At 36.5% G+C, this 25,975-nt stretch overlaps 1 protein-coding gene across 1 annotated transcript in view; it reads left to right on the forward strand.

The window, feature by feature from the left end:
* BMP5 (bone morphogenetic protein 5) overlaps nucleotides 1–15,853 on the forward strand; it is a 114,984-nt gene extending 99,131 nt beyond the window's left edge. The window contains exons 5-7 of the mRNA XM_004580486.2: nucleotides 12,034–12,110; nucleotides 13,375–13,485; nucleotides 15,616–15,853. Of these exons, the coding sequence (XP_004580543.1) occupies nucleotides 12,034–12,110; nucleotides 13,375–13,485; nucleotides 15,616–15,765 (338 nt within the window). The 3' untranslated portion in view covers nucleotides 15,766–15,853. The remainder of the gene's footprint in view (nucleotides 1–12,033; nucleotides 12,111–13,374; nucleotides 13,486–15,615) is intronic.
* Nucleotides 15,854–25,975: the final 10,122 nt, after the last annotated feature.

The raw sequence follows: 25,975 nt of genomic DNA on the forward strand, positions 1-25,975 counted from the left end.
TTTTGAAGCAATTTTCCAACAAAGACCTTTACTTCTTTAACTTAAAAGTGAAACATGACATTAGTGCCTTATTACAATGCTATTTTGTAAAAATTTCACATGGTATTTAGTTTGGCAAAAAGTTATAATTGCTTAATATGAAAGAGGGAGAAAAATAAATTTCTTTTTTTTTTAAAGATTTATTTATTTGATTACAAAGTCAGATAAATAGAGAGGAGGAGAGACAGAGAGGAAGATCTTCCGTCCGATGATTCACTCCCCAAGTGAGCCGCAATGGGCCGGTGCGCGCCGATCCGAAGCCAGGAGCCAGGACCTCTTCCAGGTCTCCCACGCAGGTGCAGGGTCCCAAAGCTTTGGGCCGTCCTCGACTGCTTTCCCAGGCCACAAGCAGGGAGCTGCTTGGGAAGTGGGGCTGCCGGGATTAGAACCGGTGCCCATATGGGATCTCGGGGCGTTCAAGGCGAGGACTTTAGCTGCTAGGCCACGGTGCTGGGCCCCAAGAAAAATAAATTTCGAAGACCTTTCCTTCCTTGTAAATACTGGCCTGTCAAACTTGTATATTTTTGTTTTCATGTAGAATAGTTCTGAATTTGGTTGAAATGTTTTTAATTTAATGTAGCAGACTGCATTGAGAAAGGCTTGCTAAACCTTGGAGGGAAGAGTAAATAATTTTTGAGGAAATTACAAAGCAAGAAGTATGTCATATACTTCTTATGAAAGTCCATAATTACTCTGGCAGAGGCGTTTCAGTAACTGAAATCAAAGTCCTTTTCCCTATTGGTTAACTCTGTTTATCTTCTCTTCCTGACCACAAGCAACAAATGTACTTCTGTAGCCATAGATGAATAAAACACACGGAGAGAAATCACGTAACCTTTCACCAGTTTCCTAACACCATTTAGGGTACAAAATTATTTTAATATAGACCAATATTTTCTTTCTAAGAGTTTGTCATTGGCAACCATTTCTGTGAAATATGTGGTAGATGTTTTTGGAGCGCATTCATATTTTGATAGCAAGAAGAAAGAAAAGTAGCTGGCTTGTGTCTCTGAGACTTAACCTTTCAATAGGTAGTAATCAAGCAGACTGGAAAGGTCTCACAGGATTTAGTCTAAAAGACAGAGGTCTGAGGAAAGGGAATGCTAATATAAATAGAAAACTTGATACTTAGGAGATTTGAAATGCCAGCTAAGTTTGAAAATTACCCAAATATCAATAACAAGTGCTGTAATAGTACCAGACTTTAACATAAAATAGTGTGCAAAGGCTCCCTGGCTAAGACAGGGTGGAGTGGGAGAATTAAAGAGGAGTCTTAGCTGTTTACTTGATGGTGTTTTCCCTAGGGCATATCATCAACAGCTGGAAGTCTCGAATGAGTACAGCAGAAGTAAAAGCCTGGTGATTGTCGCCAAATGTGCTCCATTTCTGTCTTATCCCAAATATTGATGCCTCTGATTTCTCATTGCCCTATACTCCTTTTAGAGCCCACAGCTATGTTTAGCACAAAGTGGGAGCCTCGAAAATACTTGTCAAAGAAAGTAGTAGGAGAATATGGGAAGAACTAACCCCACCCATCAAATGAGTATACATGGAACCATTGCTCCCAGCTTGTTGTTGTTCAGGTTTTTGGAAAGATTGAGCTTAGGTGGGAATTTGTAGTGGTTAAATTGCCACTTGATATGCCTATGCTTGACACTGGAGAACTTAAATTTGAATTTTAACTCCACTTTGGATTCCAGCTTTCTGTTAATGCATCCTGGGAGGCAGCAGATGATGGCCCAAATATTGGGGTCCCCGCCAGCCAGGTGACATGTTTAGATTGCATTCTGGACTCGCAGCTTCAGCCTGATACATGCCTAGCTGTTACAGGCATTTGTGGACTGAAAGAAGAGATATAGGCTTTCTCTCTGTCTCTGTCTCTCTGTCTCTCTGTCTCTCTCTCTCTCTCTCTTTCTCTCTCTCTCTCTCTATTCTTCCTCCCGAAATCTCCCTATGCTTTCCAAACAAGTAAATGTATGTGTGTCTGTGCTTTAATATTTATTTAAAGAAAAAAGACTGAGTAGAAACGTTGTGGGAATATTGCTTCTTTATAAACTATCGTGGCTATTTCTTTGAACATGGGTGTGGGCAGCAGATAATTGAGGTAACTGTTGTATGTTAAGCCTACAACCACCCATGGTATAAACGCACATGGCTGATTATATTTTTAAAGATTCTATGTAACATGATACTGCCCTAAGTATTGCATCCATGCTGAAAGCAATACAATATTAAACATCTGGAAAATGGGGCTTGAGTATGATACAACGGTCTGTGATACTGGCATCCCATATGAGACATGGTTTGGTTATCACCTTTTCCACTTCTGATCTGTGCTGCTGCCACCGTTAGACAACATGCGCATGTCATTCAACCCTCCTGGCTTCCATCTAGTCTATGCCCAGCTGCGTGTAGCCATTTGGAGAGTGATTCATTGCATCATAGATGCCTTTCTCTGTGACTCTCCCTATCTTTTCTGCAACAAACAAATAAATAAACAAATAAATAAAGGAACATCTGGAAGAACTAACAGGGCAAATGGAAATTCTAGGTTTATCACAGATCTGTTCAAAAAGACTGTTGGGGCATGGCTGCCAGTACGGCTCTCTAGAGGAAGATCCCATCATATGGTGGCCCTGCCTAATCCAGGCTGATTTGCATGCAGGTACCAGATTTGAATCATCAAGCACTTATTCTCACCTCTGATATGCACTATCTCTTCACTTATAGATATGTTATAATTCTAGGCTTCATGGGATCATAAGTCTTAACCAAAATAAGAAAATAGAATTAGCTAGAATTATTCATTATAGTTTGTTTTAGCCAGTATTTAAAAACAATAAGAAATAAAAATTAATGCTTTCCATTACTCAACTAATTTTTCCATGATAGTTAACCCTGAGAAGCTGATATCAACGTGGTGTTGTGCTCCTAAACATTTCCTTCCACAGTACAATTCTTTCGAGGGTGAAAATATTTTTATTATGTGCTTTTAAATGCATAAATCATCTACTTTATGTATTTTTTAAAGTGTCTTAGCCATTTACCAATAGTGACCTCATTCTTTAAGTGTTTATTTATTCAATTTTACTGTTATAAATGTATTTAATTATATCACTTCTAGAAATGTTTCAATTGTTTCCAATTAGGTTTTCAAAACTGATACTGCACTGAAAATCCTAGAATATTCCACATGTCACTGCGTTTCTAATGCACCTAATTTTATAACAATTAACATTAAAAGCTGATATTTGTTTTCTGAATCAGGCACAATTTTAGAAACAAATATTTTGGTGAATAAAATGTGGCTAGCTCTATCTGTCTGTTCATTTATCATCTAATACAGGCTCACAAGTTATTAATTGTAGACCCTTGGACAAGTCTTGGAAGACTTAGATGAGAAATGACAAAAAATTTTTCAAACAAAAGCTGTGTGACTAGTGGATTTGACATAATAGCTTAATCATTTTGTACTCCCCTGCCAGAGTACCTGTTTTGAGTTCCAGCTTTGATTCCAACCGGTCTTAGTGCTAAGGAAGACATATCTGTGTGTCTGTGTCTCTCTGCAGTTTAAATAAAATGCAAATCAAAGGAAATTAATACATGGATACATACATAAATGAAATGAAAATAAAGAGATGGGTGAGTGGATGAAACCATTTCAGTCGGTATATGCACCCATGCTGCAGTGTGGAACGGTTTGATTATGAAGCAATCCTACTGAAATGAGTGTCACAACAGTTAGGTTATGGAGGCAAAACCCAAAGAATGTTACACAATGAATCAGTGTCAGAGGAGAGCCAGGATAAGATGCATGCTAGGATTCAAACTTCCTAAAAAGGACTTAAGGAGAAGTGAGATGGCCAAGAGTGCAAAGGACTGTATGGGTCATTGAAATGATTAGTTAATAAGGCCTGTTGGCTTTGTGTAATATTTGATGAGCAAAGAATAGAAATTTACGGGTTTTCTTATACTTGCCATCAGATGACTTGTGATCCTGCACACCACAATAGTGAGTGCAGAACAGAGAAATAGTGAGGTCACAGCAACAAGGGGATTTTTGATTTGAGGTGTTTTGGAGACAGATGGAAATTCAAGTTTGTGTATTTCCAGATTTTGTGAAATTCGGAATTTTTAGGTCAATGAATTCTAATGAGGGATGGTAATGGAGCATCTACATGAATTTGCTAAGCATAATTAAGCACACACATTAGATAATCATTATTTTGTGGTGTGTTTTATGCCACACATCCGTAACAAGAAAAACAAAAAGTATCCCCACGTAAATGGTAGTTTCAACCAGGTTGAACAACCTGGTTGTGCATAAATTCAAGAGAGTAATTCCCTGGGAAGGGGAGGGGGTAAAAATGGCTATTAAACCAGAGAAGTAACAGTGTTTTAAAACTCCTCATTTTTGGGTAAAATAGTAGCTTGGGTTTACATAAGTTTCTCTACCATCAAGGGAATTTTAGGATATATATCATTGATTCACATTCATTGAATATCCTATTAAAGGAAGATTCTTGCTTTGGGTTATTGTTTGCCTTATACATTCATTTACATGACATTTCAATTTTCAATAAACAGTGTCTACTGTTACAACATTGTGGGTTTCAGCTTTCGCTCTTTGCCCTTTGGGAAATGAGAGTGGTGAACAGCAGCTCTTTGCTTCGAAAAAAAATAGCTTCCAATCATATCTGGTTCATTTAAGCTGTTGGCATGCTTAAATGTTAAATTATATTTTGGATTTTGCTTTTGTAGACATGCTTATATTTAACAATCTAAAAGTACTATTACAGTTCAAAGCCAAAAGAAACTCGTGGTGTCATGCCAAAGTTATCTAGACTTGGTTTGTTGTCTACATAGTGAGGTTAGCGCCCCTTTTTGCCTAGGAAATGGCACACAGGCCACTGAAAGCCTTTGAACATCTCCAGCACTTTTTTTTCCACAGATGAGCCCAGTGTTTACTGATTTTTAATATCTGCATCAATATAAACAAAACATATTGCATGTATTTCATAAGTAGAATTGTAAGAAGATAATTATACATCCCTCTTTGTTTCTCTTCCTCCCTAACCTTCTTCCTTCCTGAGTGACAGCTCTTCCATCCTTTGCTTTACTTCCTGAGTGCTCACAGCTAAGGCTGGGCCATATTGAAGCTGAAGATCAGAGTTCAGCAGAGGTCTCCCATGTGGATAGTGGAGTCTCAGGTATTTAATCTTCCTCCCAAAGAAAATGTTATTAGGAGAGTGAAACTGGGGTATAGCACCTGGGATTTGAATCAGTCATTCCAATATGGCACGTGGCCATTCCAAGGGGCAATTTAGACACTGTCCCAAATGCCATCACACCTTTTAAAGGTCGCTAGTAAGATTCCATTCCAGGGCCAGGTGGCGTGGCCTAGCGGCTGAAGTCCTCGCCTTGAACGCACTGGGATCCCATATGGGCTGCTGGTTCTAATCCTGGCAGCTCCACTTCCTATCCAGCTCCCTGCTTGTGGCCTGGGAAAGCAGTCGAGGACGGCCCAAAGCCTTGGGATCCTGCACCTGTGTGGGAGACCTGAAAGAAGTTCCTGGATCCTGGCTTCGGATCGGCATAGCACCGGCCGTTGTGGCTGCTTGGGGAGTGAATTATTGGACAGAAGGTCTTTCTCTCTGTCTCTCCTCCTCTCTGTATATCTGACTTTGTAATAAAAATAAATAAATCTCTAAAAAAAAGATTTAATTCCAAAAACTGACATAAGGAAATTCACATACGTTTGTCAATATTTTCAGTATTTTGACAGTAATTTCCCAGTGTTAATGACATTAATAGGCGATATAGATAAATACTTTATTTATAATACCTGCAATTTTGCTACGGTGTGCTAGCATAACTTTCCTAATGTAGACTGTGGCAACAGAACACTTTAATCTTTCTGATATTACTCTTCATTTGTAGGCAGGTTTGTTAATGGAGGAATTATGTCAACTTCCTTTTAATCTCCTAATTGATGCCAATCAGTATTTTTGATGATGTAACTCTAATTTCCTTGCCATTCTTCCAACAACTCCTTTTACCAGAAATTTATGGTAAGCCTACTAGCAAATTTTGGTAATTTTGGCACCATGTGCACTACACCGTGTACGCACTATTAAAAAAAAAAAAAGATCTGAAGGAATACGCCTGGCCCTGTCACTTTGTTTTTTTGGAACCAAGTTCTGTTAGAATCAATTCCATTGTTCATTACCTTTATGTGATGTTACATTGTTAAAAACCACTTGATCAACTTGAAAAGTTACATATATGCAACAGATATGTTACTTCTTTTTTATAAACTTGGAATTCAAATAATTAAACACATAGTTCACAACTTTCCACATAGGCTTATAAATAGCATTAGCTATCATTTTTTTAATTGGTACTAGATGAGATTTTTACAAATTAAGACAAAGCATGAGTGAATAAAAGGCACCATTATGGGAATTTTTTTATGCAAGTGATGAATTCCATGGTTAAGATGCCTGTGTCAAAGGAAAGCTAGAAATGCCTGCATTCTGTGTCGGAAACCCTGAGTTCAGTGCTTAAGCTCTGCATCCAGACTTGACCACCAAGGCTGAAATGGGAAGCATTGGGTGGCTCAAGTGATTGAGTTGCTGCTAACCTCAGTGAAGATCTGAACTGCATTCCAATATTGTGGCTCTAACTTGACCTAACTTTGTTTTTGGAGGCTTTCAGAGACTGAACCTTGGAATGAGAGTGCTCTGTTTCTGTGTCTGTTTCTCTCTTCATCTTATACATAGATAAAGCATACATCACAATTCCATTGTATCTCTTATAGGAGTTAGCAAAGGAAATCTAGTTTGTCACTTGTTCTTGTCTAGCTTAATAGTTATGAAGGTTTTTTTTTATATATTTTTCATTGTTTTTTTTTTTAACATTTTTATGATACAATTCCAAACGCTCAGGGATTCCCTTTGCACCTTCCCCATTTCATCCATTTCCCAGTTCTTTTCCTCAATATTATTATAATGGTATAGTCCTTCAACAGTCACAAGCCTATCATCCTGCTATTTAAGTATATCATGACGTTGTAAGTATACATAATGGTAGAAAATCCAGCATCCTGTTGTCAAGATATATTTCACAGTTTTGTTCAGAGTCCTCCTTTTACTTGAGAGTGGAGGTGCCTACTGAAATGTATCTTCACTCCTTGGTAAGCTAGTTTTCATTATACAGTTCCTCTAATTGAATATATGCATATACATGTTTACCTATGTATTCAGTGATGTATTTTGTATGAAGGTTGCCCTGTATCAGGGAGAACATAAAATATTCGTTCTTTAGGGACTGGCTTATTTCAAGGAACACAATGGTCTCTAGTTGGGACAGTTTTGTTGCCAATGCAGAATTTTTTTTCTTTTTTATTGGTTGAGTAGTATTTCATGGAGTATTTATACCATAGTTTCTTTTTCCATGATTCTTTTAATGGGCATCTTGGTTGTTTTCATGTCTTTGCTATTCTAAATTGTGCTGCTGTAAATGTAAGATTACACATTGCTTTTTAATATGCAGATTTCATTTCCTTTGGATATATTCCCATATTGGGATAGCTGGGTCTTACGGTAGATCAATTTTCAGTTATCTGAACACTCTTCATACTGAGTTCCTTAGTGGTTGTGCTAGCCTACACTCCCACCTACAGTGGAGTAAGGTACCTTTCTCTTGGTATCCATATCAGCAGGTGTTTTTAGTAGATTTCTGAATGTAGCCCAATCTCACTGACATTAGGTGGAACAGCAATGTGGTTTTTATTTGGATTTCCATGATAACTAAGGAGCCTGATCATTAAATCAATCTGGTACTGGTACAGAAACAGTGAAGATCAGGGGAACAGAAACAGAAACCGCAGAAGGGAGCCCACACATGTATAGCCAACTAATCTTTGACAAGTGAACTGAACATAATGCAGGAGGAATGGCTGATCTCAGTTGCTATTGTGATAAGTGGATAGCAGCCTGCCGAAGTAAGAAACCCCTACTTCTCACCTTTAAATGTAACAGGCTCTAAATGGATCAAAAACCTAAATCTGTACTACTAAAACATTAAACTATTACTAGAAAACATAGGAAGTACTTTGCAAGATATATGCATTGGGAAGATTTCTTTAAAAAGTCACGAAAAGCACAAACAGTCAAAGCCAAAATAAATTGAACTGCACCCAAGAAACTCCTGTACAGCAAAAGAAATGATCAACAAAGTGAAGAAGCAACCAACAGAATGGGAGAAAATCTTTGTATACTACACAACTGATAGGGGTCTAATATCCAAGATTTACAAAGAGCTTCAGAAACTCAATGACAGCCAAATAAACAACCCTGTGAAGAAATGGGTGAAGGAAATGAACAGAAATTTTTTCAAGAGAACATTTTTCTGAATATTTGAAAAACAATTGCTATATCTATGCATGAACAAATTGTGAACTGTTGCTCTCATGCAAAGTTGAATTGTGGTCAAGGAGGTACTTAGCCTAAAATATGTAATATCTGCATATTTATCTATAGAAAATATCTTCTTAGTCCTTGTCTAAAGCTTATCTGTTATTGTTCTCTATTTCGAATATTAGGAAGTAATCAAATCAAACCAATATCAAAATCATTTATTTCCTTCCCCTAAATAATTTGTAGGAACATTTCATTCATATTTTGTATTAAAGTACAATTGTCTATTTATTTATTTTTTTAAGGGGGGTTCCGGAGCGACCTTGATGGTCCTTGCAGGAGAGGGTGGAGTTCCAGAGTTGGTGCTAAGTAAGGACCAGAGAAAGCTCCCTTTCCAAGTCCTGAAGGAAGTTTACTGTTCTGTTTCTGTGAACCACTCAAGGCTCCTGGCTGTTGTTGTGATGACCTTGGATCCTGAGAGGAAGGATTTGGGCTTCTTCCATCCCGGGTGGTAGATCCAAATGGGGGTGGATGACCTCAGAGTTCTCGGCCTCCAAAGGTAGTCCAATTACCTGTGTAAATAAATAAATAAATAAACAACAACAAAAAATTAGAATAGATAGAGAACAACAAGGAAAGCTTGGAACCAAACAGGAAACAGTCAGTGTAGACTCACGTATACCTTACTAGGTAGGGCACAAAGATTAGTTACTCCTCACTAGGGCTTTGGAGATTTCTCTGCACACCCCTCCGAAAACTGTTTTGCACCCCAACTGTTGATATATGCCTTGTTAGAGTTATAAGCCAGCTTGGACTACCCTAAAATTTGTCAAGTTCAGTAAAAATGATGTTTCAAAACTATAAACTGCTAAATACTACAAAATGAAAATAGACATGAGACAGCTGAATAGTTCCTTATAGCCATATTAAGGTGCATAGAAGCCAGTTATTTATAAACTAAAATTGAAATGTCAATGAAGTAATCACAGGATGTGGTTATGAACCTGCATCTTTTAACATATTGATTACTCAATGCCATGTCAATGAACTCCATAATGTTGTAAATTGTTGTGAATGATATGTTATGGCTTTTCATTGGCCGGTATGATATTCTGCCGACTCAGCCTTTAGACCAGAGATAGTCTCCCCAACAAACCGTTGAATGTATCTGGACAATATGATGCTGGACTCTATGCTTGGAATACGTCCGCAATGAAAGAATCTGGACTGGATTTGAACTGTAATATTGCAACAAAGTGGAGGAATCCACCAGGAGGGGAGGGCAAAGGGAGGGGTTGAGGGAATCCCAGAGCCTATGAAACTGTCACAAAATGAAATGTAAAAAAAAAAAAAGGTACAATTGTCTGGGGCCTGCCTAGTGGCTAAAGTCCTCCCCTTGCATGCACTGGCATCCCATATGGGTACTAGTATGTATACCGGCTACTCCACTTCCTTTCCAACTCCCTACTTTTGGCCTAGGAAAGCAGTAGAGGATGGCCCAAAGCCTTGGTACCCTGCACCTGCATGGGAGACCCAGAAGAAGCTCCTGGTTCCTGGCCTCAGATCAGCTCAGTTCTGGCCATTGTGGTTACTTGGGGAGTGAATCAGCAGATGGAAGATATTACTCTCTGCCTCTTCTCTTCTCTGTAAATCTGACTTTCCGATAAAATTAATAAATCTCTTCTTAAAATACATCTGTCCATTGCCTAAAAATGTTTAGCTATTAGTGCTGTTATTCAGTTAAGGCAGAAGTTTTCATAACGTGCTGGCTCTCTAATAAATTAACTTCCAATCTTTTTCTGTTACCAGTTCCTATAATTTGCTTTAATAAAAGTGGTTTTCAGTAGGAATAAGTGAGCTGGAAAAATAAAGAAAAAATCTGAGTCCCAAGTTTAATTATTATCTTTTATCTTTAACTCACATTAAGCCATTAGTTGAAGTAATCACCAAGGTAAGAGATGACAGAATCCCTAGGACACTTTGACAAAACAAACATTCCTTGAAATAAGCAATTTGCTCTTTTATATCTCATACTGGAAATAGTCAAAGTGGGTTTGCTGTTAGAACACCATTTGCAAAAGTATGAGCAAATTTTGAAATTGATACTATGTATAAAAATCCTGCAGAGCTCTATTTCATGCTTATTTTACGGTATCCGATTCCATGATCAGGTTCTGCTTTTACACCTAATGCCTTTAAACAATTATTAAAAATTGTTGGTATTTCATGTTATACTCTAATATATGTAATGAAAGTAATATGTTTCCTTTGCTTAAAATTAATTGTCGAATCTTGTGAGAAATTTGTTCATTAACTCCCCAAATATTTATTGAATGCTGATGTGTGCCAGGCACTGTTTTTGTCAGTTTGGCTGTATCAGTGAACTAAGTAGAGACAAACAGCATTCTTAACCTTGTAGAGCTTACATTTTAGGGGGGAAAAGTTGAAAAAAAGCAACACATATAGTAAATTAAGAAATGGGATAACATTTTAAGGTGAAAAAGATAATAGCCAACAAAATGGAGTGAGAGAAATCAGTACTATTTGGGTGAGAGTTGCTGTATAAATATGGTAATCGGTGAAGAACTCCTTGAAAAGACATAGAAATCAGGCATGGAGCTATCCAAGAGGATTTTCCATTAGAAGGGCTAGCCAGAGTAAACATGTTAAGGTGGGAGCGAGTCCAGCTGCATTAGGAGATGTGGCTGGATCAAAGTGAATAGAGGAAGGGTGTAGGACATTTGTCTGAAGCGATGACAAATCACTCCAAACCTTGCAATCACTGTGAAGATGCATGTTCGCAATACAGGGATCACAAGCAGACTTCCTGCAGGGGAGTGATAATTCAGAGGTCCCCCGGGCTGTTTTCTTGTGAAACAGGGAGTACAGATGCAGGTGGAATAGTAATGAGGTTGTTACAGTAATGTAAGCTAAGGATGATAAGAGATTGGTCTAGACTCTGTGATGAAGGTGATGAGAATAGATTGATTTTGGACTTATTTGAAGGATTGAGTAAGATTTTTTTTGACAGTTTTGAAGTAGGAGTTTAAGGAGAATGAAGAGTGTTCGGATTCTTATTTTTTTCCTGCCCTGGCAATGGTAATTAGTCAAGAATGGATTGTTAGAAATTATTTTTGGCAGGATGCAATAAAGATGATTAACAAATCTGAAAATATATTGAATTCATGACTATTATCTGCCTCATAGATTTAAAAATATTGTTTCAGTACTTAATGTGTATGATTATGTTAAGTAGCATGATAGTATGAATGCATCAAAGAATGAGCATACATCCAACAGCTAGTACTTGGTGAATGGAAGATACTAGGCTGTGCCCTGCCATTTAGAAGGTCTAACAGAGCCCATTTACAACTTCCATTTAATGGAAGAAGGAACTCAGACAAATTTCTTGATTGGTGTTCACTTAAGAAGTTGCTGTAGCTTTAAAAATTCAAGCTCATCTTCAGTAACTTCAGATACAATCCTTTTTAAACCTCTTCTCAGCAATCCCATCAAAGAAATACTACCAGCCTGATGAGTAGCCATTTATCTAAAATGCGATGTTTGATTTCAGATTATAACACAAGTGAACAGAAACAAGCCTGCAAAAAACATGAACTTTATGTGAGTTTCCGGGATCTGGGATGGCAGGTAAGAAAGTTCAATCAACTCTGTATTTTATCCTAAGTCCTTCGGTTAGTCATACTTTTTTACAACAATTTTTACAACACAGTGCCCTACGACTTTTGGAATAACTGTTTGACATGTGCCTTAACCATGACATTTTCATTTCATTGTTATCCTTTCATCTCTGAAGCATAATTAGCGAGCTTTCTTTAAAGCACTGTGAAGTAAAACAAAATTCTATGATATTTAGGAACTGAAAAAAAAGTTGTTGTTTAAATATCGCAAACTATTCCTTTTATTAGAAATAGAAAATTTTTAGATCATTACAGAAAATACCATCAGCCTCCTAAGAAACCCACCAGCATTGTAGGGCTAAGCAAACTCAAGTTAATGTCTGTCACTAGATATACACACAGAAATAAGTATTTTTGCCTTTGAACTTAAAAATAATATTATTTACATATGATTTATAAGTAGGGTAAGAAAGAAGATTTAATTACAAATATGGTTAAGGGCTCCAAACAGTGCATTTAAGATGAAATTTTCAAAGTTCTTCTAATAATCCATTAAAATAGATTCTCAGTACAGAAGCATTCTTATTGAGATATAATGTTAGAGTATAAATATTTTCGACTCTTATGGTGAACTTTCAGCATAGATAGTAGTTTTCACATTTGTGCCATTTTGTATTTCTTTGGGGGAAATATCAGGGCAAACACTCCGGGTGCCAATTTTTTAACTTCCTGAATTTTTCATATGTAATTTTCAATAATTTTATCCAACCCATTTCTTCTAAAGAGACTGTGAATTTAATGCGGAAATGATGAGAAAAGGGACACCTGGAACAAATATTAAACCTTTAGGAAATTGTCAGGCTTCTAAAACCAGGAATGAGTTATTAAGAAGTAATGAGAATTATCTCAATTAAGTTTACTCTCCTTTTCCTTTCTGGCTCATTTGAACTTTCTGGAGGAGGTCAAGATTTCCTGTTTAAATAATATTTACAATGTTATTTCATGATTAAGGTTTTATTTATGAATATATAAATACTATGAATTAATGGTATGAATATCTTACATAGAAATCTCTTGGGAGAAATTAGGGCAATTTCTTGTTAAAAATAGTTATACTCTTATTGTAAACATTAGCTAAAAAAAAATTTGAGGGAGTAGGGAAAGCTATCAGAATATAAAAGGAGAAACTTGCTTAGATTAAATGTACTTGAGCCTTCTTTAAGGTTTCTTTTTCTTTTAGTGATTTCCTTTTTGTGTGTTTGTGTGCATTTTAGGACTGGATTATAGCACCTGAAGGATATGCTGCGTTTTATTGTGATGGAGAATGTTCTTTCCCACTGAATGCTCACATGAATGCCACCAACCATGCTATAGTTCAGACTCTGGTATGCTTTCTTTTTGTAGGATTAAAATTGTTTACAATGAACGAACAGTGAAGTGTTTTTACGCAGGAAAGACAATCATTTAGAGTGGGTTATCTTCTCTCTGTCTCTTTCTTATCTTTTATAGCTGAAGTAACTATTTTGGTCTTCTTTTGATTGATTCTTGACCAACAAAATTGCTCATTCAGTAAATATGAGCACTCCAATAGGCAGTATGTTTTCTAGGGATGAAGGAGTAGGTACTCTGCAAGGATGGATGTGTTGTATCCAAATTTCCTTCGGTGAAAGCTGTCTCTAAGTTTAGCTCCCTTCTTTTCTGTGAGAATTCAATTTAACACAAAAGCATATTGGGTATGGAGATATCCTGAATGCTTCAGTGTGCAAAGGGACAATCACAATCACCATCTTTCAGTAGTTTCACTGAAAAACATCTCCGTAAACATAAGTAATGCCACCCAATTTCTCAGAAAATTCTTATTTTATCGTCCTTGCAATAACTAAATAGAATTTCTTTCTTAGAGACACACACACATACACTCACACAATCAGATCACCTGAAAAAAAATCTTAACTACGCTCACATTCTCTCATTTTTATTTCTTTCTTGTTATATACTTACGATTAATTATTTTAAGTTTTTGAGGCTCTAGTCTAGAAAGCAGGATTGAAAAGCAAACGTTAAAAAGATGCAGACATAAAGTTGCAATGAGATTCTGCTCCGCTGCACTGCCCTGGGAAGTAGGTATCAGTCAATACAAAATTTGAGTGTATATGAAAGCTTGATTTTTTTTTACCCCTCTGGCACTGTGCATGATGTATGTGTGTTCCGAGGACATGAAACAAGAAGACAGGAACATTTGTTATTAAAGGAAATATGTTTGTGACTAATATGTTTGAGCCTATTCAAGAACAATCCGTTTTTTTGTTTTGTTTTGTTTTGTTTTTTACCGGAGTAGCTGCTTCATAAGGTTTTCAAGGCCATTGAAACAAAAGGGTTATCAATCTTGTGTGTGGGGTTATAGAAGAAGAAGCTGATGTGGGACACAAGCTGCGTCTGAAACTATCCAACTTTTAGTTTTGTGAGGTCTTAGGATATTTCAAGTTCATGTCAGATCACCTCATTTTTCCTGCTGTTTCTGTCCACATGCAGAACTTCTATGTCATTTCAGCCAGGATGCCGTGCAGCCAAAGCTCTTAGAGGCTGTATTTGCTTTTGTAGATCCCTTAAGGCTCATCAGTGGAACTTCCCATAAACTCCTTTGGGGGAAGGGCCAAAGAAGTTGGGTGGGAAAGGGGAAATGATGTTGTGGCTCCTTGCTCAATTACTGCATCATGGGCAGATTGCCAGTCTGATCAAAATGAGTATCAACCCTTTATTTAAGGATACCACTTTTAATACACATCCACTTTTTTTTTAATTTAGGGAAATGGATATTCAATTTGTTAAACATCTAGCCGTCTTGCTTATGGTTTAGTTTAGCTTGCTTTTTGGCACTTAATTAGGGAGTGGGCAGGGGAGAAAAAACATAAGACAATCTTAAACTTCAGCCAATCTGGAAAAAATGTCCTGTGGAGAGGAGTTGAAATCATTGCTGCAAAGCAAGTATTGGCTGTTATTTCATCATGACTTTAACTGTCTTTCGCCATGGAAACTTAAGATTTGGCACAACATTTATGATTTATTTTCTAGTTATTCTTTTGAGAAACAATTCTTAGATTCTTTATACACTCCAACTGTGTCTTCATTGAATTGCACTTATAATCGCAATATTTCTCCTGATGGGAATAGAAATTGCTGTTCCAACTAACAGCTGTCAATGCTGGTCCCATATTCTATCCTTAGGAAAATTTCCACTGAATAGTCTACAGAGAGAATTCCTGCTATTTAACTTATGAACTACTTTTCAAGACCCTTAACACACTGTTGGGTTGAATTTGTTTTTAATGCTTAAGAACATATCTGTCACTATCAGTCTCCTACTCAAATCTAGTCACTGAGTTCAAATGGGAAGAGGGAGGCAAAAAAATGTATATGTTTTTGTTTGTATAGCGAGACAATCATATTATTGTAAAGTTGGAAACAAAATATTTATCTCATTTCTAAAAAAGAAAAAAATTTTTTTCCTTTCCCAGGTTCATCTGATGTTTCCTGACCACGTACCAAAGCCTTGTTGTGCACCCACCAAATTAAATGCTATATCCGTTTTGTACTTTGATGACAGCTCCAATGTCATTTTGAAAAAATACAGAAATATGGTAGTTCGTTCATGTGGCTGCCACTAATGTTACAGTAATGCCAATAACAGAAAGATCTGTACTAAGGGTCATGACTGTGTAAAAAGCCTACTTTCAGACAAAAGGGGAATGTTCTTAAAATTAGTCTTATTCATTTTATCTTTCTTCCTATGTACAATATCATGTATATAACCATTTTTATTTATTTTAAGGTATATATTCTCTATGGTGAATGTCATATTCGTAAGATATATTTTAGAAATCATTCCATTATAATATATAGAGTAGATTACTTCAACTTCAGTGAGGTATGTTGAATCCAGTTCAGCTCCATTTCAACATGTATTTTCCTAGTTCAATTTTACAATTTACTGAGATTCAACAGAATTTCTTTGACTGTTTAATACTGTTGAAAGAAACTGAATACATTTAGTTATGTTGTGCCAAGGAAAATTGAGATAGAATATTTATTTAGGAAAAAAAAAGCTAAAACAAAAGAGCAGCCCAAACAACAATGCTTGAATAGATTTTACTTTGAGAGTTTCTGCTTCATTAGATAAAGTGAAATGTTGAACTGGATTTGAATAAATAAACAGTAGCCAGAAAATAGAAAATGAAACATTGCACATAATTGTTATAACTGTTTGCTTTAACAGTATTGGTGTAACTGTAGGAGCATGTTCCTTCTTGGCTTGCAGATTGTAGATTTTGCAAAGAGCTCAAAAGCTTGAGGAATTCTGTGGCAACAAGCCTGAGCTTGTGTCTGTAACTTTCCAGGTTAACACACACACACACACACAAAATTGTAGTACAACCTTCTTACCTCAGATAAAGCACATCTGTCTATTATCTAGCACACTACTGTTGCACATTCTTTTCCGATTTAAAAACTCTGTCCAAAAGAAAGAGACTTTCACGTGTGTTCCTCTTCCCTTCCCATAGACAAGTCACCGAATGAGTAAAATGTGCAGGCACAGATGATGCCGACACAGCCGTACTCTCTAACTCTCTCTGAACACTGACTTTACTGATCGATGTGATGCAAGGAATTTTGTTTGGGCTAAAAGCACTGAAACTAAACTGGTGTAAACTATCAACAATCCCAGAATGGCTTTGACAGAATTGCCATTTTGAAAGAACAGCTGAAATCCATTTTTCATATCTTGTGAGAATGAGCTCAGTGAAAACCTTATTTTGTAAAGGGATTTTGTAAATGTTCTTCCATGTGCATGTGATTCCAAACGGCAAAGTTCTGGGGCTTGTGGATGTGCGTGTGCATTTTCTTCCCTCTGAAATTAATTTATTTTCCCTCTCTCTTCAGATGCCTTCTAAGGCTTATTTTGGCACATCGATGTGTTGAAGACTGGCCTTATATTCATAACGTATTATTTAATGTGGCCCTGTGGTTAGGCTGCTACAATTCACCTAAAATATTTGTGGAACATCATTTATTGATTAACCTTTTGAATCTTTCCAACCAAACTTGTGTTACAACTGGCTTCAAAAACATAATTGGTGTATTCATAATTCAGGTGTATCGCAATGTTGTTTTAAAATACAGTTTATCATAAAGAAAATCCAACAATTATTTTGGGGGTACATCAAATAATATATTTTAATAAGGGTGTACCATTGAGAGAATAAGAAATGGAGGTCTATTATATTGTTCTTTAAATGTGCTGTATAAACATATATTTTAAAATATATTAAATTTGTGTTGATAGTTTGTGCTATTTTTGATTTGATTATATAAGAGAGATACAAAATGTACAAAATGTTAAATGCCTCAGAAATTCACACAATAAGAGTATTTATCAAATATAAAATGTTTGTAGATTTCATGATCCTTACATGCTATCTTTAATTGTTAAAATTGTATCTTCATATTGCTAATAATTCATTATTAAATGAACACATGACAATTTATAAATCACATGTTTTATTAATCTCTTCAACCAACAAAGACATTTCTACAGAGTAGAAATTTATTAGGATTTTTAAATTAAAAAATGTATTAGGATGAGAAAATTCACTTGTCTTTTTTTTAATCAGGAGGGAAACAATATTTTTGTTATACTCACAGTATTATCAAAAAAATACTACTATAACTTCTTAGTATAGCTTTGAGAATATTCAAACTTCTACCAGAAAGCAAGATAATGTGTCTCATTTTAATAAGTCTTAAAATCAGGTCTTCTTTTCTGGTAAATGCAATAGTTTTATTTAGATTTCTGTGTCGTTACTAATTTCTCTGCTTTTATAAGTATTTGAGTTTATAGAACAACCTTAATCTTTGTGGTGAGGATACTCAGTAAAAAATCCTCAAGTTTTTAAAGGGAAAAATGGTATATGTTGAACTAAAGAACTAAAGCACTGAAGGAAGATCCAAAATTATTTTTTCCTCCACTAAAGAGCTGTCATTTTACAATCCCTCTGTCTCCATTTCTGAATCTAAGTCAGAGTCTACTGGCTTCTTTACAATGCAGCAAGTATCTCTGAAGACATTCACAGAGATCAGCTTGTGCTGTAGTTACATTCAATACAGAAGCAATCTTCATTCCAAACACAAGCAACCATCTCAGAGCTAATGAGTCATTGGCTCCATCAACCAAGTTTCAGTCTCAGATGGTCTATTTTTCTGTTTCTCTTTTTACATTTTTTTTGTCCTGCAACATTTTAAAGTTAGAAAGATGTTTTACTGATAAAGCATGTATATTGTTAAATGTACATGCATGCATCTGTGTTTCAGCTGTGTTTTATCAAGTTTGGTTAAGATCATTATTGAAAATAAGAAAGGTAGCAATCAGTGTTAGTATTTATTTGTGGGTATAAAATGACACTATGTCCAAGTTAGAGGTTTTAAAAAGAGAAACATTTCTACAAAAATTACCAAGTGTGCTTTGGTTTTTGTAAAAAGCTTCTTGAATTGCAAGGATTTCAATGTCAGGAGAAATAAGATCAGACATAGTCTTCAAAAATCCCAAAGAATTTCTGTGAAATATAAGTACCCACTTTTGCATCTTAGTTTCTGTTTTGAGATAATTTATGTACAATCAATTCTGGAAGGTCAAGTGATACAGTTGATGTGGAGGGGATGGATAGATGTATTACAGCCTCAAATTCTGAAAATTACCTGTAGGGGGATGAGGCAGCCAACCCTGCATAGACAGCCTCAAGATCTAGCCAGGCTGCAAATACAACCTGACCCCATAATTTAGCCAGTGTGAGTTTTTCTTTACAGTTCATTGTGACTCCTAAAATATCATGAACGTCATGAAATGCAGTACAACCAGTATAAAAAGCTAGACTGTACCTATCTTCCTACACATACCTCAGAAGCACAGAGAGAACAATGATCTGATTTGAGGCACAGACAATTTAAGCTATTTACAACTATGCTCTGTTCCATTAAAGAACAAATAGTTGAACCACAGGATGCTTCAGGGTATTAGGAATATTAGGAATATTCTGATTCCCAGTGAACTGGAAATTTGGTTTTAATGTCCAAACCCTAGGGACATAAGACAAAATTTTAGGTCTATGCAGCAAAGGGCTCAGATCAGAAACTTTCACATAAATCAGGAACTCAGGAAAGGCTAGACAACAAGGAAGTTTGTCTTGGCTCTGGGTTACTGGAGGAGAATATTACTCTGGGAATTAGTGGCCATGGGCCAGCTTTCACATGCACTGTGACCAGAAATCACGCCCTGTAGTGGTGTCCTCACGTACACATACACTCAGGTGCATGATACGAACACAATGTTAAACATTTCTGATTGATTGGAAAAATTGAAAAAACTCACAACAAGACCAAACCTAGCCTGCAAAAAACTCTGAAGAACTTGGCGGTGAATATGAACTCACACCCAAAACAACAAAATGAACAACTACAAGAAAGAAAACAACCATGAAATAAGTAAACAAAGGATCTGCATAAGGATCAGAAGAAACTCAGAAAGGCCTTATGCACTGAATATTAAATAAGTAAGAATATCATATTTTTCAAAAGATACAGTAAATATATAAACTATTGTAAACAAACCAATAACTAAGAAAGACAAAAACTGGATTAGACATGAAAGATAGGGGATTTTGATATGAAATGCAAAAGAATTAATTACTTAGAAAATCTGAAGAAATTATTAGGGAAACAGCATTGAGACAAACAAAGAGAGAAAACCTGAAAAAGTTGAAAATACAGGAGAATCAAAGAAATGTTAACATTTGTCCACCCATTATACTAGAGAACTGGGGGCAACTTTTGGACTAACATTTTGCTACACAAACGAACCTGGATTCTCAACCTGAAGTTTAGTAAACATAGAGTTATTATCATCAAATTACTAAGGGACTGCAGCTATCATTTTGTATTCCATATCCAGCAAAAGTACCTTTCAAAGCTTAGGGCAAAATAAAGACATTTCAAGTTTATAAAAACAAATTAATATACGATTTATCAATAATTTCAAAGCTACCTCTGCATATATCATGGACAGAAAATCATCCCCAAAAAGAAAATAGATGCAAAAACTAAGAGAAAACAGATGGTAAGTGTTAAAAATACATAAATAAACACTAAAGCGGTTAATAATGTTAAAAGATGCTATTGATTAAAATAGCATTAAACCAGTTGAAAACAATACAAGGTTGGTAAATCTGCTGCCTGCAAAACCAACATACCATCTGGACACTGGTTCAGGTCTAGAATGCTTCACTTCTGCTCCAGTGCCTTGCAAATGTGCCTGGTAAAGCAGCAACAGAGGGTCTAGATGGTTGGGCCCCTGCACCCATGTGGCAGTGCAGGAAGAAGCTCCAGTTGCTAGTTTGGATCTGGCCTGTGCTGGCCACTATGGCCCTTTGGGGAGTGAGTCAGCATAGGGGAGTGCCTCTTTCTGTCTCTCCTGTTCTTTCAGTATCTGCCTTCCAAAGATAAGATGACAAAGAAAGACAAAGGCAAGAGAAGATGTGACTAATAAACAAATATGGGTTAACACTTGAAGAATAAACATTTTCAAGAAGCTACAGGATATATTTAAAAATTTATAATTACAAATGAAATTAAAATTTCATGAAAATGGAAATTAAATTTTGCTAAGAAAATATTCCAATGAATATTCTAATAAAACTGTTTTTGACATCGGTGTATTCATCTTCATAACAAAGACATAACTATTGCAATGTAAGTGAAATAGATAATTTCAATTAACTTCAAAAATCAATCTGATAAAGAAAATCACATTTTCAAGGAGAATGCATGACTATGTTGGAGAAATTCATTCTTTCTTGGTCTTGGAAATGTGCAAAGTCAAAAACAAAAGCACAATATGTCATTTAGAAAGATTGTACCTGAAAGAATTGAGTAATCTTTGGAATGTAAGGATTTGCTATTCATTACTTTACAATTTTTGTCGTATCTTCTCTGAAGTACTTTCTATGTGGCTTTTAGTATTGTCTACTGCAAGTTAACTAATTCAAAATTCTCCTGGCAATGTAATGATTTGATCTTAATGGTATTAACAATTTGATTACTCAGACTTCTTATCTTAAATAAGCCAACAGAATATCTCCAGATAATTTATTTATGTTAACTTTAATAAGCCTTTCTAGGGAGTTGCATTAAGGAAATGAACTAATCTCTGAGAGAGTAAACACTCCTCCAAAGCACGAAATATTTTTAAAATTTTGCTAATGAACAAAATGGATCCTATGAATCTTATGTCACTCTAATCTTCTGTTACCAATGGCTTGTATGAAATGAAAATGAGTTAAACTACTTTCTGTATCCTTAGTACACTTTCTCAGCTTTGGATACTCCGTAAAAAATTATTTTATTCACCAGAAGTGTCTTCCTTAAATTCTGGCTGCTGATATCCTATTGATTCATGACCATCATAACCAAATGCACAGCACAAGATGTGCTTTGTAAACCAACCCTGCACTCTGACTTCAGAAACAGGCATTACACTGTGCCAACTACTTTTTTTTTTTTTAAGATTTATTTATTTTATTGGAAAGGCAGATGTACAGAGGAGAGGAGAGACAGAGAGGAAGATCTTCCATCTGATGATTCACTCCCCAAGTGACCGAAACGGTCAGAGCTGTGCCGATCCAAAGCCGGGGGCCAGGAACTGGCGCCCATATGGGATCCTGGCGTGTGCAAGGCAAGGACTTTAACCACTACGCTATTGCGCTGGGCCCTGTGCCAACTACTCTTACATTGTACGCTAAAGAAATAATTCAACGTTCACTCACTGGTCCTTTTAAAATAAAGTATTTAAAACAATGTATCATTTGAATTGCAATGTACAGCATGGGCCCGGCGCCGTGGCCTAGCAGCTAAAGTCCTCGCCTTGAACGCCCCAGGATCCCATATGGGCACCGGTTCTAATCCCGGCAGCTCCACTTCCCATCCAGCTCCCTGCTTGTGGCCTGGGAAAGCAGTTGAGGACGCCCCAATGCATTGGGACCCTGCACCTGCGTGGGAGACCCGGAAGAGGTTCCAGGTTCCCGGCTTCGGATCGGCGCGCACCAGCCCGTTGTGGCTCACTTGGGGAGTAAATCATCGGACGGAAGATCTCCTCTCTGTCTCTCCTCCTTTCTCTGTATATCTGACTTTGTAATAAAAATAAATCTTTTTAAAAAAAGAAATGTACAGCACATATAATAGGCATACTGTAAAAACTGAGATAATGTGGCAACAGAATTTTTATTTCTAAATCAGTGATTCTCAAATATTTTCACCCTAAAGTATCTTGATGTGGATAAAATTAGGAACACATAATGATCTGTAAAATATGACATTAAACTCCTAACTTAGAGGAGAGAGGACAAGAGTTGCCACAAAATATCATTCTTCGTAGTGATAGAGAGTTGGTCGCAGAATACAGCAAGGAGCTGAGCACAGACCAAAGGCAGAGGCAGATCACAATCTTAAAGTAAAGGACTTTATTTTTTACCCAGAAAAGATCGACAGTCGAGTTTAATACAGACAGGTCATGACTTGCTATGTTTATTTATTTATATAACAAGCAAGGAGTGATAGAAATGCATAGATTAGGAGAGACCTACTATTTGCTGGTCCACTCTTTAGATGTCCACAATAACAGCACTTGGACCAGACGTAAGCCAGGAGTCCCGGTCATTATTCAAGTCTCCTTCATGGGTGGCAGAAACCTAAATATTTAAAATCTCATTGCTGCCTCCTTTTAGCAGGAAGCTGGCATCAGGTGGAGCCAGGATTCAGAGCCATGCACTCCCAACAGGAGAGGCAGGTCACATAGCTACTAGAAAACACCACCCTTGCCTAATCTGCATTTTTAAAAGAATGTCACTTGTTTAACAGAATATATTGGATAGGGCAATAGAAGCAACAGTTAAGGAGGACAGTTTAGGGGATGTTCAAAAGGACCCAGGTCTGGAGATGATGCAACATTGAACTAGTATGATAACTGTAGAGGTGATAATTCATTGTAATCCGGAAATATTCAAATGTATTGTGATAAGGTTTGCTAATTGGATGTGAGAGAGGGATAAGCTAAGTGTAACTTTCATAAATATAACTAGAGAAATAAAAGGGAAAGTTATCTACTGGGCTTCAGCGTAGAATAGGGAGACATTGTCTGAAGTAGTGGCGATCATTTTTGGCATGTCTGATTGTACTTCAGAAATTAGACTGAAAAGTGAGCGTGGGGACTGCAGCGGAGGCTTTGGACATCATGAGATAGCCTTCAAGCTGTGTAATCAGGGAGATATTTACTGCAGAATAAGGTACTAGCGATAAGTGGAAGCTGTTTTCTAAATGTTACTACCCATATCTTCACCAGATTATTTCTGGGTCTTCCACATGGTATACCGGGTCCTATGGATTACAGCCATCCTCCACTGCTTTCCCGTGACACAGCATGGAGCTGGATTGGAACTGGAGCAACAGGAACAAGAACCTGTGCCCCTATGGGATACCAGTGCTTGGAGGAGGAGGATTAGCCTGTGGAGTCACAGTGCAGGCCCCATTTTAAAAAAAATATGTTAACATTAAGTGTTGAAAATATAGATTATTTTTATTTTATTGTGTGTATATGCATATGGCATTTTCTTTATGCACTCACCCACTGATGAATATTTAGGTTAATTCCAATCCTTGCTGCTATGGATGGTGTGGCAATAAACTTGGGAGTTTCATTTTATGTGCTGACTTCATCTCCTTTGGATACATTCCCAGAAATGAGATGTTTGGGCCATAGAATAGATCCATTTCAGTTTTCTGGGGACTCTCCATACTGTTTTCCATAATGCCTGTACTAATTTACATTCCCACCAATAGTGCATTAGGGTTCCCCTTTCTCCACATTCTCACCAGCATTTGCTATTTTTTAACTTTGAAAATACCCATTCTATTTTGAGCTAGAAGACACCCCATTTCCCTGAGGACTGCTGATATATACCAGTTTTGCATGTGTTTTTTTGGCCATTTGTATTTCTTTTGAAAAAGGTCTATTCAGCTTCATTTCCCATTTCTAAAGTGTGTTATTTGGTTATGATGTTGAAATTATTGAGTTGCTTATATAGTCTGGATATTAACCCTTTATCAGATACATCATTTATAAATGACAGCATTCTTCCTATGGGGGGCGGATCGAAAGACTCAAGTAAGGGATTATTAGAACTGATATATCGTTGTAACAAAGTTGTAGCACGCAAAATCAACCTGTAAAAACTAATAGCAGATTTTTCAGTGATTGGCCTTTAGCACTGTGCGTGCACGTGTGTGTGCATGCACGCGTGTGAACACATTCTTGACTGCTTACGGAATTGAGATCACACTGTCCTCATAGAATGTGTTTGCAAAGACTGCCTCCTCTTCAAGTGTTTGGTAAGGCTTTTTCAAAATGATGTTATTTCTTATTGTGTTTCTTTTTTGTTAGAGTTATGATTTTTTCCTTATAAACTGCTGGGATTTTCTTTATAGGTGTACCACTATTTATTTAATATTACCATCATTGATTCGCCTGTTTAGGTTTCATCTATCTTCATGACTGAGTTTCATTCAGTTATGTATTTTCATAAATGTGTCATTTCCAGTTTGTTAGCACAGGATTCTTTATGAAAGTTCCTGGTTATTCTTTCTGATTCTGTAGTGTTTTATTGATTTGAGTAGGTTTTTTTTTTCCTTTTTCTTGGCTAATCTGGCTAAAAATGTATCCAATTTGTTTATTTTTTCAAAGAAACAACTCCTCCTTTTACTAACTTTTATATATTTTAAATTCTTTATTTTGTTTATTCTTTAGTTTTTATCATTTTTTCTTTTCTCTTCTACCAATTTTGTTGGGGGGGGGGAGTTATTCTTTTATAAGATCCTTGAGATGCATTGCTAGCTTGTTCGCTTGATCCCTTTCTAAATTTTGGATGTAAGCACTGAATTCTAGATATTTTCCTCAGCATTGTTTTTTCTATATCTTTTGTTTTTTACTATGTTGTTTCCACTTTAGTTTCAAGAAACATTTAAAATTTCTTTTGAGTTTTTGATTAACCATTGTTTATTCAGCACGTTATTTAGTCTCTGAATATATTTGTAATTCTTAGTGCTTATCCTCTTGTTAAATTTTAGCATTAGTACATAGTGGTCAGAAGAATTATGAGACATATTTTCAACTCTTTTTCTTTTATATTGATTAGCCTAATTTGTGGCCTAGAATATAATCTATATCTGAGAGAGAGAGAAAGAAAAAAGGGAGATAGAGGGGGAGATTTTTCCATCTAGTGGTTTACTTCTCCAATCCCTACAACAGCCAGGATTGGGCCAGGCTGAAGGAGGAGTCAAGAACTCTACCAGACCTGCCTTGTAAGTGACAGGGATCCAAATACTTCACAGACAACCTGCTGCCCTCTAGGGTACACATTAGTTGAAAGCTTGATCAGAAGTAGAGAGTGGCTCAGACTCAGGCCCTTAGATATATGTGACAAATCAAATTTTGGTTTACCCTCCTTTGTTTCTCTTAACAGTTTTTTTCACCCTCAAAATCTGGTTTGTCTAATATAAATATGCATAATAATTCTCTGCTTATTTTTTGATTCCCTTTTTCAGAATATATTTTTCTGGGCTTGGGATGGTAGCCTAATGGCTGGACTACTCGCCTTGCACATCCCAGTATCCCAAATAGGCACTGGTTCATATCCCGGCTGCTTTACTTCCTATCCAGCTGCCTGCTTGTGGCCTGGGAAAGCAGTCCAGGACAGCCCAAAACCTTGGGACCCTGCAACC

This window comes from Ochotona princeps, chromosome 1, assembly GCF_030435755.1.
Source record: "Ochotona princeps isolate mOchPri1 chromosome 1, mOchPri1.hap1, whole genome shotgun sequence".
In the NCBI taxonomy this organism is placed as follows: domain Eukaryota; kingdom Metazoa; phylum Chordata; class Mammalia; order Lagomorpha; family Ochotonidae; genus Ochotona; species Ochotona princeps.